This window comes from Astatotilapia calliptera, chromosome 7 (assembly GCF_900246225.1).
Source record: "Astatotilapia calliptera chromosome 7, fAstCal1.2, whole genome shotgun sequence".
NCBI lineage: Eukaryota > Metazoa > Chordata > Actinopteri > Cichliformes > Cichlidae > Astatotilapia > Astatotilapia calliptera.
Window position 1 is genome coordinate 43016834 of NC_039308.1, and position 19064 is coordinate 43035897.

Here is a 19064-nt window from a genome sequence, read left to right on the forward strand (position 1 = left end):
GTAACATGTATCATAAGAGCTTAGCATCTCTGGGTATTCTGCATCTGTTGTGGTTCTTTAATAGGTTCTGCTAGTTTGTGTGTTGATCTGTTCAGCTTCAACACACTGCCAGGCTGAAACAGAGACAGGCGGACACTTCCCGACATTCTCCCCTGTGCACAGGTTGCACAGCAACACATGGTAAATGCTTACTGACATAGAAGTGTTCAGTGCCCAGCTAGACTGGAGTGGGGAGGGTGGAGGATGGAGGAGCAGAGAGAACAAAGGTGACGGGGGTTAAAACGACCACCTCTCACAACCTCACTTTTCTCACTTCGCCTTTAAAAGACTGTTACCTTAACAAGTGGCACACAGGAATACATGCTTTGGGCCGAGTCCGTAGTGCAATTAAATGCTCAGTGGTTATCCCCCTCATGTCTAATTAGTGGTGCTCGTCTCTGACTGTGCTCTGCCATACTCCCTGGGGAACAGAACAATCCCACTCACCAGTCTGTGCTCATTAATGAAGTGCCAGCTTTTTAGTTTCTCTTTTTTTACGGATAGGGGAGGGCCAAGTAAAGTGAGCTAGAGGAAAATTGTGGTCTATGTTGTGGGAAAGACTGGGGGAGTAAGAATGAGGAGCCTTTTTAAGAAACACACCCTCAACCAGTATTTTGAGACCCCCCCACCACGCAATATGTCCACCAATAATGTCAGCTCTAATGCAGACTCTACAGACAGACACACACAAATACTTTGCAATAATTAAAGAAAACTAGACTAGACATGCAATTTCACAGATGAAGGTGAACCCACAGTACAACTACAGTCTTAATTCATCATTTTCTAGTGCTCACGCTGAAGCTTAAACATCATCTTATGTGTAGCAACACAGTCAAACACATTCAGTCCATAATATACATAAAAGAAAGAGAAGGTAGTATCTGCAATTAAGGTGAACATTTGCCTCTTTTATTCAATTAAACCACTATTTCCAGGCCACATTTGAAGGGAAGTTTGTTTATTTTAAAAAGAATCATTGTCAATAACGGATTTTTATCTGGAGGTAAATTAGATAAAATAATGGACAAATCATTCACTTCTATTTAGGGATTATAAGTTGCACTTCATTGTTTTTCTAAGCTTAGCAGCTGCATCACTTTTCAAATCATAAATGATGGACATAATCACCATGAGTTTTTCAGATGAAATTACTTGTAGTCCCCCTCTTTTTAAGTCAGGCATGTAGTGCATATATAATGCAAGTCATGGCTTGATTTTTTTTTTTTTTTTTTTGCAGTGAATGGCCAAAGGTTATAGGGACAGCTACTTTAAAGATAGTCCTCATATTCTGTATGTTGAAATTTTTTTTAAGTATATTTCTAATAAAATGCCAACTGGAGAACAAATATAATCCAAACTGTAAAATCAGGACAATCATGTTGATTTTCTGCATATTTTGCCACATAATCACTATTAAAAAAAAATTTGAGGTAAAGAGAAGCATACAGGTTTTCTCACATAATCTTTTTTCTTAATCTACATCACATAGATTCATTCCTTGCAGGCTGCAGCAGAAAATTGAAGGTTTGTGTTGTTATTACACTGATACTTAAAACACTGAGGCATGCACAGTGCAAAGCATAAAGACTCAACACACATGAGGGACCTTTAGCTATATCACTGTAATCTCTCTGAGGGACAGAGTTTTATCTGAAACCACAAACCTCACACTCATGCTGAGCCCAGCTCATTCAGACAAGAAAGAAAAGTACATACTTCTAAAGTTCACTCTCTGAGACGAGGAGTAAATGGCAAAGTTTTTGTGTCTCTGAGGAGAAAGAACACCTGTGTGTCTTGTCACATGGCTACTCTCTGTTGGTCATTGGACAGAATGTAAGTTTGGGACGCTGCAGTTGCTCCACTTTTCTGGTCACAGTCTACAGTCAGCCTTCTATTGCTTTAGCGTAATGATGTCAGGCTCCAACATGAGCATGCTACTATTAGCTTTCAGCTTCTTATCAAAATATTGCTAAAAACAAAAAAGAACGTTAAGCGACTTTCTAAATTTTAAAACCTTTTAAACACAGCTTTCTGACACAAACGATAAAATAAACCATCAGCTATCTTGGTGTGTTCAATTAAAATTAGACAGTGGAGCATTTAACATGGACCTTCTGTACCATCTCCATTTAGAATTTACTAGCATGTTGATTGGCTGTGTTAAAGCAAAGCAATAGACAAAGCAGACAGCTCACAATTCAAGTCCTGTGACAGAATGTCGACCTGTCCATGGAGTACACCCCACGGCTTTTAAGAGGAAGAGAATGGATGGATAGCAAGTTTTGGATAATTCAGAACATTTGCACACCACTAGTCCAGAGCCTCTGAGATCCCCATCCACCCATCATCGTGTTGGGCAAGTTACTTTGAAAAAGTAATTAATTGTAGTTACTTGTTACTTCTTCAAAGAAGTAACTGAGTTACAATATTCTAAAAGTAATTAATTACTTGTAAAGTAACTAAAGTAACTAAAGTAAGTAAAGTAAAGTAAAAAAAAAAAAAAAAAACGTTTAACCCTCTGGGGTCCAGGGTATATTTGGCCATTTTTAACTACTTTTGATGTTTCCTCTACATTTTATCTTTAAAGACTATTTACTTTGCCTTGTTTGGTATCATCCTTTAAAGCACAACCTCACGTGTTTGAATTTACAGTTAAGTTTTCATTTTGACATACTGTACTAACACAATTGATCTAAAATCAGACAAAAAACATAAAATCAGAGTAGAAAAAGTTATATTTTTTACTGTAACAACCACAAACATGTTTAATGAATCATATTTCATAACTTCAAATGCAAATATAAATTGTCAATTTAAAATCCTATGCACAAGTTTTGCAAACAAAGTTATTTGCAGCCATTTACCTTTTACCTTGATTTTTTAAATAACCATTTCAAACAATTTACAGAACAATCAGCTCTTCTGCATTCAATAAGATGCCACAAATTATTTGTGCCACTCCAAATATTTCTGTCCACTATAAAGGAGAACATCACAGCCTGATACCTGCAGGTCTGACAGCAGCAGGTGTATCACTCCTTTTTCTACCTGGAGACAGCAGGTTCATTGTTCTGACACACAACACAAAACTATCCACAACACTACACACTAACTACACAAGACAACACATTAACTACACACTCCAAACACACTAAACGTCACAAATCTCTCACATCTCAAAACTCACTCTCTCTCTTTTCTGCTGTCTTTCTCTCTCTCTCACTTCTAAAACTTCCCCTGCTTTTTTAAAAATTTGTTGCTCATAAGCAGAGAGCGCTTGCTACGCTGTCCTTAGACAGTAAACATCAGAGATGGGCAGTAACGCGTTACTGTAATCTGATTACTTTTCTCAAGTAACGAGTAAAGTAAGGGATTACTATTGCAAAAACGGTAATTAGATTACCGTTACTTTCCCGTAGGAACGCTGCGTTACTAAAACCGTGATTTTTTGCGAGAGTGTCTCATGACAGTGACGTAAGTGAGTGCGACGTTCGTGACAACAGCTGTCTGCAGATCAACAATGGATCATATATCGAGTGCGGGAGAGAGTATGAGCGTGCAGCGTTTAAAGCGTGGACGTACTGACCTTACTTTGAGTTTGATTCCATAAAAAGTGACAAAAACATTAGCGTCCGTTGTGCGTGGGAAGAAAACTTCTTTTTACAGCGAAAAAAAACCCTAAACTTCCAAACAAGCACCGAGTGCGCAATGACGTAATGGGCAATTCACAGAGAAACTCGCAGATTCTTCAACTGACCGCTGCGACACACCTGCACCAGGGTAAACCTCCGCCTACCGCAGTCCTGCTTTACAGGCGAAAATAGAGCAAAAGGACCGCTGAGTCTTTGACTTTATTTATGTTCTGCTGTGTTTTACTTGCATCTATTTGAAAGACTGAGTGTAAACACAAAAAATATTTTATTTTATGTGCTGGAATGTGCAGAAAATAGGTTTAAATGTTAAACTAATTTTTTCAAGTCAGAGAATGTTGCATATAATTAAATTTTTGCTTGATGCATAAAGTTAAAAGATTAAAACTAATAAAACAAGTTTTAAAAAGAGACTTTTCCATTTTATTACATTTTGTATGATGGATTATGCAGAAAAAGTAGAATTGGGTAAGCTGAACACAGCTTCAACCGTCTGTTTGTTGAAAAATAGTAACGGACCACGTTTTCTTGTTAGTAACTGTAACGGCGTTGTAACGATAGGAACAGTAATTAGTTCGATTACTCGTTACTGAAAAAAGTAACGGTGTTATTCCCATCACTGCCCATCATACATATGTGTTGCCATACAGCGGCCCCAACCAGGCAGTTGCAAAGAAGATTGGTATCTGCGGAAGCTTAAGGGGGAAGGCTGGCTACTTTATGCAGAAGAAAGCTTGCTAGATTGTCTGTTAATGATCTGCCAGGTCAGAGTAAGTGCAAGGTTCATCAACGGCAAAAAAAGAAAATGTCAAAAGGATATAATAGGTGAAGAGAGAAAGAAGAAACACTGAGTGTAAAAGTAGGCGTCCTTTTCCGCAGCACAAATACAAACCAGAATAGCAGCTACTTGTTTTGTCGGCAACATCTGATGAAATCAAAGAACAATAAAGAAGAGTCACTGCTCACTTCTATTCATGCCATTTTCTTTCACTACAGATGCTTTTTGTCAAAGAGGGCAGTGTGTCCTTGCTGTTTGTGTTCACTTCCATCCTAGCTTATTATTTAGTTTCGATGATGACACATCAACAATCATTATTGCTGATAGCAAACAAGTAAAATGACAATACTTCTTCTTTCATAGGAAAACTGAAGAAAAAATATCATATAGAGCAAAAGCAGAACTCAGATAAAGAATGGGAGAGAAAACAGAGGCTTCTGTTCAAGCTGTTTTCTTTGCCACAGTTCCTCCCAGGCAAATTTACGTGTACTCACTCCTTCGCTTTTACTTTAAATGTCATTCTAAAGCTTTTAAATTTGCTATGATTAAAGTGTAAACTGTTTAACAATAATTCAAAGAAGTAATCACAGTATGGAGGAACCATCTCATGTTTATACTCTTTATATATAATGGCTAATATAACTTAATTTCACAAACTAGGTATACAGAAAGGAATTTGTAGATCACCGGACTTGAGAATCATGAATCCACAGAGAAATAACAGCCTAGAATTTAAATATGAAGTTGATGCTAAATGCACATTTAGAAGTCCATGTCTCAAAAGTAAAATCCAAATTTCTGGTTGAGAAAAAACAAACAAAACACTTTTAGTTTTAAACATTGTAAAAAAGTTGCCTATCAACAGGTTTTTGGATCTGCACAAATACTCCAACACCACTGTTTGCAGGAGGTCAGAGGTTCAAGAGAACATTTGCAAGACTGAATGCATGTCACCTTTAAAACACTGTAAAGAACAAAACACATTTGTAGCAAAGAAGCAAAATTTCATGAACACCTGACGAGGGCATGTTAATGTATTAGTGAAATATTTAAGATATTTGTTGTTTGATATTTTCACTTTTCATGTAAAAAGCTCAGTAGGAATATAAACATTTGCATAATAAAGAAGAAACTCAAGGAGTATTTTATGCTTATAAGCATAGTGACGGATTACATGGGTGAGCCTTACTTGACAGGCTGCCAGGTTTCCTTCTGGAAGCTGCGGTGGATTGACTGAGCAATGGCCAACTCCATTAGATCAATGTATCGTACCACCAGTGGGATGTACAGGTCTTGGAGGTGTTTGTGGAACATCCCATTGCACAAGTGAGCTGTTTGGGGGGGGGATGAGAAAAATGTTATAACTATGTGGACTTTCTGTTCACATTAACAGTCATTAGATGGATTGAGCCCGCAAAGTCTCATTTCAAACTTCAAAATAGTTTTTAGCTTTTTAGCAGGTTTCCAGTCCTCACGACTGAAAATGTGCTCTTCTGGATTAAAGTAAGGAATAAGACAAAACAGAAATGATTAAAGGTTATTCAATAGTCAAATACAAGTTTTCTGGGATAAAAACAAACAAATAAACATTAAAAAATCCACAAAAATTTAAGCTAAGACTGAGTATTTATTTTGTTTATGGTTGAGATTATTACTTCAGATATAAGAAACGTGATGGATTTTACTTCTGATATTGTTCTCTCTCACACACAGTATGCTACTATTTTTCATTCTTGCCCTTTATTAACTTCGCTTAAATTTCAGTGTAAGCTTTAGCGACACCTAAATTACTACTTGTTTAAAAGTGTAGAACTTATTACGCAACCATTGTAATATGACAAATCCATTCATGCATTGCTTTTCTGGTGTTACAGCAGCCACATCCAGTCTTCATATGGAGACTGGGAGAGCTGTTGGCATTGGGATATTTTAGCCAACAGTGTGGCTCCAACTTTACATTAAGAGTTTTTGTTTTCTTATGTGACATTTCCTAATTGGACAAGCTGATACAGACATTTTACCCAAATTAATATCTATTTGATAAATTCTAAAAGTTTAAATTAAAAAGCTTCACTAAATTCAAATGTATACTCTAGAAGGTCTACACGTCTTTTATCAAATGTCATTGTGTCCACAGGTGTTCCTATTATCACTCCATTATCCCCCATTCAAACTGTAATGGTGGGTTTTGGAAAGACAGATAAATCCCTGCAGACAGTCGACAGTCCACAGTGAGGAGAGACAAAGATAAGGTGTTGGTGAGAAGCAAGCAAGCTGGTCTCCCAGGACTTCATTAGTTTTAATTCCTCTCACTCTGCTCCATCATGATGAACACTAGCCTTTTTGCCCACTAGAGAGTAGAATCCACCTCCCTCACGAAAGCTTGTCACATATGACAATCAAGTGAGCATTTAAATAATCTGCAACCGAGAGATAATACACACGCTGAAGAAAATACTTAGAAATCAGCCGACCAGTGAGTATTGCAGAGGATTTGTTGTCCAAAAAAACAATGATGTGAATGATTAAAAACAACGACATATTATATTTTTGTGAAGCTTTGAGAAAGCGATTCATAAATAAACACTCTTGTCCATCAAATCGTTTTTTCCCTCTTTTGTTTGTGAGCTGCAGCGTTTTCAGTGATTGGGACTAAAACTAATCAAACCAATCCCTTACCTCTCACTTCAAGCATAATTATAAGAAGGAAGACCTCATTTGTGCAAACAGTGAAAACTATGATTTCGCTCATACTCTGTTTCATCTTTTTCTATTGCCTCGTTACACTCCAAATCAAGTTGGCTAATGTTGTGACACTTGGAATAATTATGGTACAAACAGAAGATGGTAATTAGAAAGAATGCAAGATATGAGCCACAGAAAAGAGATTTGTGGTTTCTATGCATAATGAAACACTGAGTCTTTATTCTCAACACCGCCCTTGGGCTGTCTATCTGCCTGCCTGTCTGTTACTGTATTTGAGGTATTTTGGCATCCACCATGTTAAATATTGCATCTTGCCAAATCTCTGCTGGCTTGAAGACAAAGCCCCACAGCTGAGGGAGGGTTTGAAAGGAGAAACACAATGAGCCAATTAGATTTTTTCTCCAGCAGTCAAATGAAATATTTACAGTGAAAGAAAGTTTATCAAGGAAGAGAATTCAATATTTACAGTGAAGTACAGTTCATTGCGGTAGAAAATGTTAACAAAATCTCAGGAATAAAAGTGCAACATTTATGTTTGTCATAATTTGAATTCTCCAGGTTCCCCTTTTAGGGAGTTTTCTTTTTCCATTGTTGGGACTTTGACATGAAACCTACATTCACATAACTTGGGTATTAATAAACTTCCCATTAGCTGCAACTTATTCTTTAGGAATCTTGACAAAGCAAAAAAATTAGAAAGTATTATTAAACTGGATCTGTTCCTCTCATGTCTTGCTCTACTTGTTTGCTCTTAGACGGTGCTAGAGTAGCTTTGCACCAGTCACAGTGCAAAACAACCCTTATTTAACATGCAGAACTAAGTTTGTTGTGAAGAGGGAACTAAGTGCCAATATGAAAACAGCAAATGAAGTATAACAGAGAAGCATCATGCTTTGTTGGTTGCTTTAGATAAATTTACCAATGATTACTAGGTGCTGCTCACACATTCTATCTGCCACCACCACTACTTTTGGAACTTGTTGAAATGTGGGCTTGTTCCCTTAGTGTACCAAGGCAGAACAGGTCTGGCAGCAGCACTGCTTAGTGGAAAACAGGCATTTGACATCATTTCCTGTAATGAGCTTTAGCAATCAGCTCAAAGCAGTCCTGAGCTTTAGAGAAGGCCTTAAAAAACGTGTTCAGAAAAACCAAGACCTACGGTCTGTTCGTAGAAAATTGTTGAAGAGCTGAAATAGTGGGAAGCTATTCCAGGAATCGATCGACTGGACCTGAAGAGCTGCCTCCATGTCGGCTCTGTACAGAGACAGAAACTTCTCAGCATGTTCAGTCATCAACTCTGGCCAACATGAAAAAGCCTGGAACAGATGCAGATGAAACGAAATTATATCAGAAAAACAGATAATGCAATCACAGAGTGTTCTTTTGGTTTTAATACATTGATTTCTGCTCATTTTAGATCAGTTCTTTGTGTCTGTACTCATTCCCAGTAGTATAATAGTGAACCCTGTGACTAGTATTACTAGTGTTACTAGTATCTCCCAATTTGACCTTGGGACTTCCAGGCCAAATTCGGCACAGATGTTTCTATATACTATGCCGGCCACTTGGTTATGGCGTTCCATGTATGCCCGAGCAAGTAGTCGGTCGTGGTCATCTTCCTCATGTACTCGTAGATATTCATCGTCTCATCCTGGACTGTGATACTACAACTCAAAAGTGTCGGGCCTCCTTCCGCTTAGTGTACAGTCTCAGGATACTTGGTGGTTGCAGCTTTCATAGCAGCCTCTTCCTCTACATCCCAGGACTCTGGGCTTGTAGCTTGAAAGATAGAGACCATCCACAGGGCGAGGGGGGAATTTATTTTATTTTAAAATATGGTTTGTTTATCATGAATTTGTCCACTGGATAAGAACTTTGGTATGGCTTTCTTTAAATGATTGTTGTTGTTGTTTTTTAAATGCAGAATATTTACAATGCAGTGAAAAGGAGTTGCACAAGAGGATAATATTAAGTGGGAGATCAGCCAGTCAATTATCATTTATATTTTATAAACCTTTTTGACTGTAGCTTTATAGAGTTGCAAAGTAAGTATGAGGTGAAAGTTGAGGAGGATATATGTGGCAAAAAGTAGAGGAAATAATGGAATGGAAATATTATTTATATGTACACTCATACAAAAAGCAAAACCTACAATGTACATAAACATCTAGAAGAATCAATTTTCAGAAAACCTCAATGTAGTCTATACTGTAACATCCTTACAAGACTTTAAAATAATATAAAAAGAAAAATCCAACAATCAGATGTCACCCTGTGAGCAAGCACTTTGGCATCAGTGGGAAGGAAAAACAGCCATCTGCCTCGACCGGTTTGGGGTTAAAGTAGGGAGATAGGACAAAGGACATGCTGTGAAAGAGGGCCAGAGATTAATTACTTAAAGGACTGTTGGTAACGTCACATCACTTGATCATCTTTTTGATGTTAAAAATATGACAACAAAATTATTCCCCAAATATAGACAGAGAAAAAGGATTCACATTTTTGTTTTTGTCTGCCAACTTTCCAAGGCTAACCACAATTCTGGTAATAATACATAAACACACACATATACAAACAAACACACACACATATTATATACATATATATACATATATATACACACATACACACACACCCCTTGTGTGTGTATGTGTGTATATATGTATATGTATATGTATATATGTATTAGGGGTGCAACGATATTCGTATCGATATTGAACCGTTCGATACAGTGCTTTCGGTTCGGTACACATATGTATCGAACAATACAACATTTGTAATTTATTTTATCAATTTTCCTTCTGATGATGCTGTCTGTGTTGAGCGCTCAGTGAATCTGCGTTCGACTACTCCGCCTAGGCTGCACTGTCGAGCGCAGATCCACTGAGCGCTCAACACAGACAGCATAGTCAGAAGGAAGAGCGCAGGGCAAGCTAGCGAGACAGAAGTTAAGCTCTCCTTGCAACATGGACCTCCCCCACCCTCATTCAGATCTGGCGTTTGGAATTATTTTGGTTTTCATGTGACGTATGACCCTGAAGGTAAGCGAGTCATGGACTAAAGTAAAACAGTATGTTGGATGTGCCACGCAATGCTCAATTACATGGGTGGGAGCTAGTGTGTTAGCGCAGTTAGCTCGTTAACGGCCGGAGATTTGCCGTGTTGCGGCGTTAAGGTCATTTCAACGAGATTAACCTGAAAGCACTAGTGGGAACACAACGAATATGACTGCACATTTATGCCGACATCATCCTAGTGCAAAGACAAAAACAAGAAGCATGCTACTAACTTTAGCCGAGTCATTTAGACAGCTGTTAGCACATGATTCTCCTTATGCTGCTGAGAATATAGCCCAGAAGAAGCGGATAGTATAGCTTTTATTTTGGAAAGAGACATTTCTCTGTAATAAACTCTCTTTTCCAAAGATGAGTGATTCCTCAATCAGATACAGGGCTCGCAAAATCGCTAGCCCGACGTCCTGGAGCTAGCGATTTTTTCAGTCGGGCTACCAAAATCTATCTCTTCCCTGCCCGTCGGGCTATTGTAGGAAGGAAAAATATATGTCAATGCTTTTGCATTCTTTCGGAAATGTAGCTGGGTAATTATGTCATTGGCATCGGTGAGCCACTGTCAATATGTGACATATTGAAATCGCGTTTGAATTTGCGCTTGTTTTTTTGCTTTCACTTTGCAATCGTGCGAACTGTGTATAGAGAGCGACAGCACATAATTTGTGCACCAATTCCTCTGACATCGTCTTATTAATCGTTAGCTTACTATGCAAACATGACAAGTGAAATCTCCCGCAGCTTAAACATGTGAGAGGTTGATCGTGCAGAGAATCGCTGAGCTTATGTGAGTGCGTGTGTAAAAGCAGCAGGATTTATATTTCAGTTCTGCTGAGCCAAATAAGACAGGTCAGGGTGAAGAAGTGACAGCCAAAGAAAAGCTTACCACAAAACGGAAAAGTTATGACAAATCAGACTATAAGGCAAAAAGAAAGTGCAGCTTTATGCTTTCATGGACAAAATAATTTCTGTGGCTGCAATATGACGAGCTAAATAACCAGGGCTGCACATAAGTGGTCCGCTGGTGCGCATTCGCTGTCAAAATAAAAAACACGCACAAGGGTTAGGGTTAAATTTAAAAACTGTACTTTTGAGTTAAAATATATATTTATAATTTTAATAAATGACAAATTAAAAAGGCATGAACATTTTTTTTGTATCGAAAAAATATCGAACCGTGACACCAAAGTATCGAACCGAACCGAACCGTGAATTTTGTGTATCGTTGCACCCCTAATATGTATATATACATACACACACACACACACACACACACACACACACACACACACACACACACACATATATACACACATACACACACACACACACACACATATATATTTATATATATCATTCAGTCATGCTTCCTTGAATGATTTGATGCCTTTTAGTCTCTTTTTTTCATTTAATTAACAGAATTTATTCACAGGCAACTTGAATGAATACGGCGTCAAGAAATCATTCGACATTAATTGTGGAAGAATTGTCAGCCTGTGTTTTCATTTTGCAGTTTCCAGCATCAAGAAACTGAAAAGGAACATTTGAAATATCGCCTGATTCTCCCCTCAAGGTCACAAATACAAGGCATTACCATGTCAAAGGAGCTTGCAAAGAAAACCGTCTGGACTTCTTTAAGTTGCTTGAAAACGTCTTCAAGCAACTTAAAGAAGTCCAGACGGTTTTCTTTGCAAGCTCCTTTGACTACGATGACCTGGATGACTGAGAACCTTCACAGACATACGGCATTACCATGTCATTTTTTTCTGGCATCTTACATATCTGCCTCATCTTCCTCTGTTGAACAGAAAAACTGACCTCAGCGCATCAGCATATGATTTGAGGCTGGATGCACTTTTCTCTCCAACTTCATGTAGCTATCAACAGCAGAGGTCGACTTAGCGAAACAACCTTTGTTCACTGGACTACTACACAGCCTTGATTCTCTTCAGTTAGCTGAAGAAACCTGTGTTAGTGAGTCGTTAAAGTTTTCACAACAGCACCTGTGGGTTTTTTGTTAAAACACTTAATCGCTTTACAAAGAACCAGCAGTCACAGTAGTGACCTTGGCTCACATCTACTTTTAACAGGCCAACTTTACTTTCCTAATTCAGTTTTAGTCATCAAACATTTTAAGAGACATTAGCCCTTTCACACATAGTGGTTACTACAGTGGACAGCTATTCAAAGGCTGTATTCTTGTATTTGTGTCAGTGTTGATGGTATACTTGCACATAAACCACTACACTGGACAGTGATGTGTCACTCCATACCCGGCCACCCACTGGTCCTTCAATGTTACTATAGATGTATGACATGTCTCATTGTAATTTTTTTTTATGCCTAAAGATGAATAAAAATACTTAAGAAAACAATGCTGATCGAGGTTGTCATAATTCATGCATGACAGCCCATATGGAAAAGATACATATAAATCTTATAAGGTTTGTATCGGTCTTGTGTGAAGCTTGTATGAAAAGCATACAAAAGTGAAGACAGATATAAGATCCCTTGAAAAATCATATAAATGAAACTTGTATGTTTTGGATAATTACTAAAACAATATATGAAAGTGGCCACTTTCATGAGTAAATCATATAAGCCTTATATGATTCACTACATGAAGTAGGCCACATCTGATGCAAGTCTTTTATTAGTTTTTTCTATTTCTTTTCCATATGGGAGGGTTAAACACATGGTAAGTGGATTAAACATAGTTTCTAATAAAATAACTCCACTTCCTGTTTTTGCTAGATACAGGATCTATTCCAGATGCTCAACTGTTTGAGTGGTTTTCTAGCCAAACAAATGCATGCAGGTAAATGTGATCAGAATGATACTAAGGGTATTTTTTGGCACCACAGGAGAAATTGTTATAGTAAGTGATAAGGTCTGTTTGGCAGACTAGGTTGCATTTGTCCCAAAGATACAAGATTTAGGTCAGGGTTTTGCACACGGTAGTTCTTCCACCCAAAACTGGGGAAAACTAGGAAACTTTTCTTTCTACTTTTAGGCAACACATTTGTGTTGTTATTTTGGGTTTATACTGCTAAACTGATAAAGAGATGATTCATTCTATGAGTGTGAGGCAGACAGATTTTATAACCAAAGAGTAAAATAAACCAGTAACTTAGAGATACGATCTTATATGAGCCCTGAAAAGGTTAAATGCACTGGTTCTTATATAGCGCTTTTCTACACTACCGGAGCACTCAAAGCACTTTATACAACATGCCTCATTCACCCATTCACACAAGCACTTTTTTCTAAGCTTAAGTGTCTGACATTTACACGCATTCATAGTTGGAGCTTTAAGTTGCTCATCACATTATCATCTACTAATATTTTGCTCTGTAAAAGATACAAAAGTTAACTACATGGCAGAGAAAAGTGAACTGTAAACAAAAAGTATTTGCCCGCTTCCTGATTTCTTTTTTGCATTTGTCATATTTCAGATGTTCAAACATATTTTAATATTAAACACAGATAACCCAAGCAAATAAAAATGCAGCTTTTAAAAAATGATATTATTTATTAAGGGGAAAAAGTTATCTAACCTACTTGGCTGTAAATGAAAACCTACAGTGGGGCAAAAAAGTATTTAGTCAGCCACCGATTGTGCAAGTTCCCCCACTTAAAATGATGACAGAGGTCAGTAATTTGCACCAGAGGTACGCTTCAACTGTGAGAGACAGAATGTGAAAAAAAAAATCCATGAATTCACATGGTAGGATTTGTAAAGAATTTATTCGTAAATCAGGGTGGAAAATAAGTATTTGGTCAATAACAAAAATACAACTCAATACTTTGTAACATAACCTTTGTTGGCAATAACAGAGGTCAAACGTTTACTATAGGTCTTTACCAGGTTTGCACACACAGTAGCTGGTATTTTGGCCCATTCCTCCATGCAGATCTTCTCGAGAGCAGTGATGTTTTGGGGCTGTCGCCGAGCAACACGGACTTTCAACTCCCGCCACAGATTTTCTATGGGGTTGAGGTCTGGAGACTGGCTAGGCCACTCCAGGACTTTCAAATGCTTCTTACGGAGCCACTCCTTTGTTGCCCGGGCGGTGTGTTTTGGATCATTGTCATGTTGGAAGACCCAGCCTCGTTTCATCTTCAAAGTTCTCACTGATGGAAGGAGGTTTTGGCTCAAAATCTCACGATACATGGCCCCATTCATTCTGTCCTTAACACGGATCAGTCGTCCTGTCCCCTTGGCAGAAAAACAGCCCCATAGCATGATGTTTCCACCCCCATGCTTCACAGTAGGTATGGTGTTCTTGGGATGCAACTCAGTATTCTTCTTCCTCCAAACACGACGAGTTGAGTTTATACCAAAAAGTTCTACTTTGGTTTCATCTGACCACATGACATTCTCCCAATCCTCTGCTGTATCATCCATGTGCTCTCTGGCAAACTTCAGACGGGCCTGGACATGCACTGGCTTCAGCAGCGGAACACGTCTGGCACTGCGGGATTTGATTCCCTGCCGTTGTAGTGTGTTACTGATGGTGACCTTTGTTACTTTGGTCCCAGCTCTCTGCAGGTCATTCACCAGGTCCCCCCGTGTGGTTCTGTGATCTTTGCTCACCGTTCTCATGATCATTTTGACCCCACGGGATGAGATCTTGCGTGGAGCCCCAGATCGAGGGAGATTATCAGTGGTCTTGTATGTCTTCCATTTTCTGATGATTGCTCCCACAGTTGATTTTTTCACACCAAGCTGCTTGCCTATTGTAGATTCACTCTTCCCAGTCTGGTGCAGGTCTACAATACTTTTCCTGGTGTCCTTTGAAAGCTCTTTGGTCTTGGCCATGGCGGAGTTTGGAGTCTGACTGTTTGAGGCTGTGGACAGGTGTCTTTTATACAGATGATGAGTTCAAACAGGTGCCATTCATACAGGTAACGAGTGGGGGACAGAAAAGCGTCTTACAGAGGACGTTACAGGTCTGTGAGAGCCAGAGATTTTCCTTGTTTGAGGTGACCAAAGACTTATTTTCCACCCTGATTTACGAATAAATTCTTTACAAATCCTACCATGTGAATTCATGGATTTTTTTTTCACATTCTGTCTCTCACAGTTGAAGTGTACCTCTGGTGCAAATTACTGACCTCTGTCATCATTTTAAGTGGGGGAACTCGCACAATCGGTGGCTGACTAAATACTTTTTTGTTAAAGTAACCAAAGCATTACTGTGACCTCTGCCCCAAAACCTACGGCCTCACCACAGACAGTAATTACTTCTTATTTTATCATTTACACACTCAATTTTATAAGAAAAAACTCAGTTTTACCAGAAAAAAAAAAGATGTGTAACCAGTAAAGCCAGTAAGTATTTTGTAACCACAGGCCATACTATGAAAACTTTACAGGCTGGTGTAATGATGTACAGTGGAGGGGAGGATAACTGCAAACAGCAAACTTGCCTCTCTTCCCTTCCCATGACAGAATAAAGGAAAGGGAGAAAAAGAAAGGAGCCAAATAAACAATCATGCTAAAACAGTTTTCTGTTATATAAAAAAAACAAGTCAAAGTGTTGTTTAAAAACAAGACTGTTTTTATATCCATCATATTCAAAATGGACTTTTACGTGATGAAATGCTTCATTCACTGCTTCAGTTTCCTTAGATAATCCCCCCAAACATATTGAAGAGTCAATCTTTAAACAAAAAGACTCCAGAGAGAAAAAAGCAGCATTAGTAAGAGCTGATTTAAACACTAGGTTGTCACTCTGACATCTCTGTATAGAAACAGCAACAACACAAACTAGCAAGGCAGTAAGCATGCCATCCAAAGACACAGCAACTGAGTAAACAATTATTAATTTCTAAATTTAAGCTGTGACAGCTTGCGATGGTCTGAAAAAAAAAAGGCCTCTAATTTGTAGTTAACATCACATCTGAAGCATCCACCAGTCGCCATGGCAGCGGCAGAGCATGGCTTGTTAATAATAGTGCAGAAACAGATGCCTGAGTGCCATGCTGCCACTTAGGGCTGATTAAAAACACCACATCTCAACACCTAGGATTGATCAGTTTTACACTGTGGCATAAAATTCTATGTGCATATGGGGTGTGGGCGTTGTTTTCATCGTGCCTCTACTGCAGACGTTAATGCAACGCAGCCATTTGCCATGTCATCTGCCATTTTAACATGAGCTGCCAAACAAGGCAAAGAAAAGAAAAGAAAAAGGAAGTGCTGTGAAAGTGATCAAGAGACATATGAAATGATCAAGTGACATGTGGCATCTTTGCCACTACCACTCAGATGACGAAAAAACCCCTCATAGTTCGAAAAGAGTTTCAGAGTTACGCTTCTGCAGTTTGAAAAGACTCGTTAGCGAGACGTATTCTCACAACACTGAGAACACACAGTTTTGAATACTTTAACATACACTACGTCAGATGCAGTTGGCTTTTAAGATTTGAAGAACTTACTAGTTTCATAATGCTTCTTCACTATATAATGGATAATTCTGGTTGCAGTTTTTTTCCGTTGATATCAGCATCGGTGTGACATCCAAGGCCCTAGAGTGGCACCAATTGATAGTTTTTAGGTCAACCATTTCTTCTTATGCCAATTATTTTATTTATTTACTCAATGATTCAGACTTTAGTTTAGATTTTTGGAATTATCCATTTCTAAATTCCTTAAGCTTAAAACGTTCCTTTTTTGCTAAAGCATATAGTTAGGGCTGGGTCAGGTGACCCTGAATCCTCCCTCAGTTATGCTGCAATAGATGTAGACTGCTGGGGGATTCCCGTGATGCACTGAGTGTTTCTTCTTCAGTCACCTTTCTCACTCACTGCGTGTTTATATACTTTTCTGCATTGAATCGTACTTGTTATTAATCTCTGACTCTCTTCGACAGCATGTCTTAGATCCTGTCTTCCCTCTCTCACCCAAACCAGTCAAAGCAGATGACCGCCTGGTTCTGCTGAAGGCTTCATCCAGGTAAAACCTTCCTTCACACTGTTGCCAAAGTGCTTGCTCATAGGTCATATGATGCTGGGTTTTTCTCTGTATGTATTATTGTAGGGTCTACCTTACAATGTAGAGCCCCTTAGGTGACTGTTGTTTCAATTTGGAGCTGTATAAAAAAATTGAATTGAATTAAGAAATTTACAATACAATTTTATTTATATAGCACATTTAAAAACAAGGTGTATGCCAAAGTGCTTCACAGAAACCAAATAAGAGCAATAATAAAATAAATAAAATAATATAAGTACAAATAGAATATACTAACAGGTGGGAGACATAACTAATCAATGATACCAGGCATAGTCTCGGCCGTAACAATAATAGGCACGAGCCGAAAGGCTGAAGGCTGAAGGCAAGGCTAAATAAATACGTTTTTAATCGAGATTTAAAAGATTGAATTGAATCAGACGCGCGGATAGCTTGAGGAAGATTATTCGAGAGGTAGGGTGCGACAGCGGTGAATGCGCGGTCACCTCTGGTCTTGAGGCGGGATCTAGGTCGCACCAGGAGCATTTGGCCTGCTGATCTAAGCGCTCTCCTAGGGGTATAGAAGCTGAGGAGATCCTTAAGATAGCTGGGCGCGGTGTTACTTATGATTTTAAAAGTGAGCAATAAGATTTTAAAATCAATGCGATGTTTAATGGGGAGCCAGTGCAGGTCGGAGAGAACTGGAGTAATAGACTCAAACCTACCAGTTCCGGTTAAGAGACGCGCAGCAGCGTTTTGAACAAGCTGCAGTTTGTGAATAAGGGCAGAATGGAGACCAGTATAAAGGGAATTACAGTAATCTAATATTGATGTAACAAAGGCATGGATACGTTTCTCCAGGTCCTTACGTGGTATGTAGGGCTTGGCCTTAGAGATTACACGTAATACAATACAAAATACTACATAGAGTGCACTATACAGGTCATCGGATGTTCAAGATGGGCTTTACATCTTCCAACAACTGCTCACACTGTCAAGGCAATACACCAGACAATTATATCCACGCTCTTTGGTTCTGTCCACCAGTGCAGATGTTTTGGCGCGAGATATGTGAAGACTTATCGAAGTGTCTGAAATGTAACATTCCAACTTCCCCCTTAGTGTGTTTGTTGGGCAGCTTAGATAATGTCACTTCAGAAAAGAATATCGCCCATATGGTTTTCACTGCCCTATGCATAGCCAAGAAAACTGTCCTCATGAACTGGAAAAATAAAAATAATCTTAATTCTAACCAATATAGAAATGATCTATTAGATTACATTAGTCTTGATACAGCCTCTGCCACCACATCAGATCAATTGCTCTGGGCTCCTTTGATCAGCTCCATCACCTAGTGGGGGTGGGGGATCATAGTTTGGTCCCGCCTTCACTGTTGTGATTGGTGTGGGGGTAGGGACAGGCTTAGGGCGTCGGGGGGTTCCCCGGAGGCATCTTCCTTGGGGGGCTCAACCCGGGGTAGCGGTCATGTCCGGTTGGGGGCTCTTTTGGCTCTCGGGTGACTGTTTCCTCGTGGCTGCGTGCAGCGGGGCTAGGGGAGGGTCTGTGCTGACGGACGTGGGTTACTGACCTGGCAACCTGGCTGCCCCTGGGTGGGTCCGGGATGGGCGTGAGGTTCTGGGGGTGCTCCGTCTCTGGGCTGGGGCCCTGGCCGGGCCTCGGGGCCTTGGGTCCTGGTTTGTGTGTTGCCGAGGTTGTGGGCGGGTGAGTGCATGGGGGCCCATCCCTGGCGCAGGGTGCCGCCGGTGCGTCGAGCCACCTGGGGGGCCCTTCAACTGGTGGGGGAGATTGTCACACCTTGCAGAAGCTTTCCTCTCCTCAGGAACTCTCTGCAGGAGGGGGAG

At 39.3% G+C, this 19064-nt stretch overlaps 1 protein-coding gene across 4 annotated transcripts in view; it reads right to left on the bottom strand.

Annotated features, from left to right (window-relative positions):
• cadps2 (Ca++-dependent secretion activator 2) overlaps positions 1 to 19064 on the bottom strand; it is a 186005-nt gene that overhangs the window by 39322 nt on the left and 127619 nt on the right. For all 4 annotated transcript variants that reach the window (XM_026174893.1, XM_026174892.1, XM_026174894.1 and 1 more), the window contains exons 18-19: positions 8336 to 8492; positions 5660 to 5801 (exon numbers count right to left, since the gene is read on the bottom strand). In XM_026174893.1, the coding sequence (XP_026030678.1) occupies positions 5660 to 5801; positions 8336 to 8492 (299 nt within the window). The remainder of the gene's footprint in view (positions 1 to 5659; positions 5802 to 8335; positions 8493 to 19064) is intronic.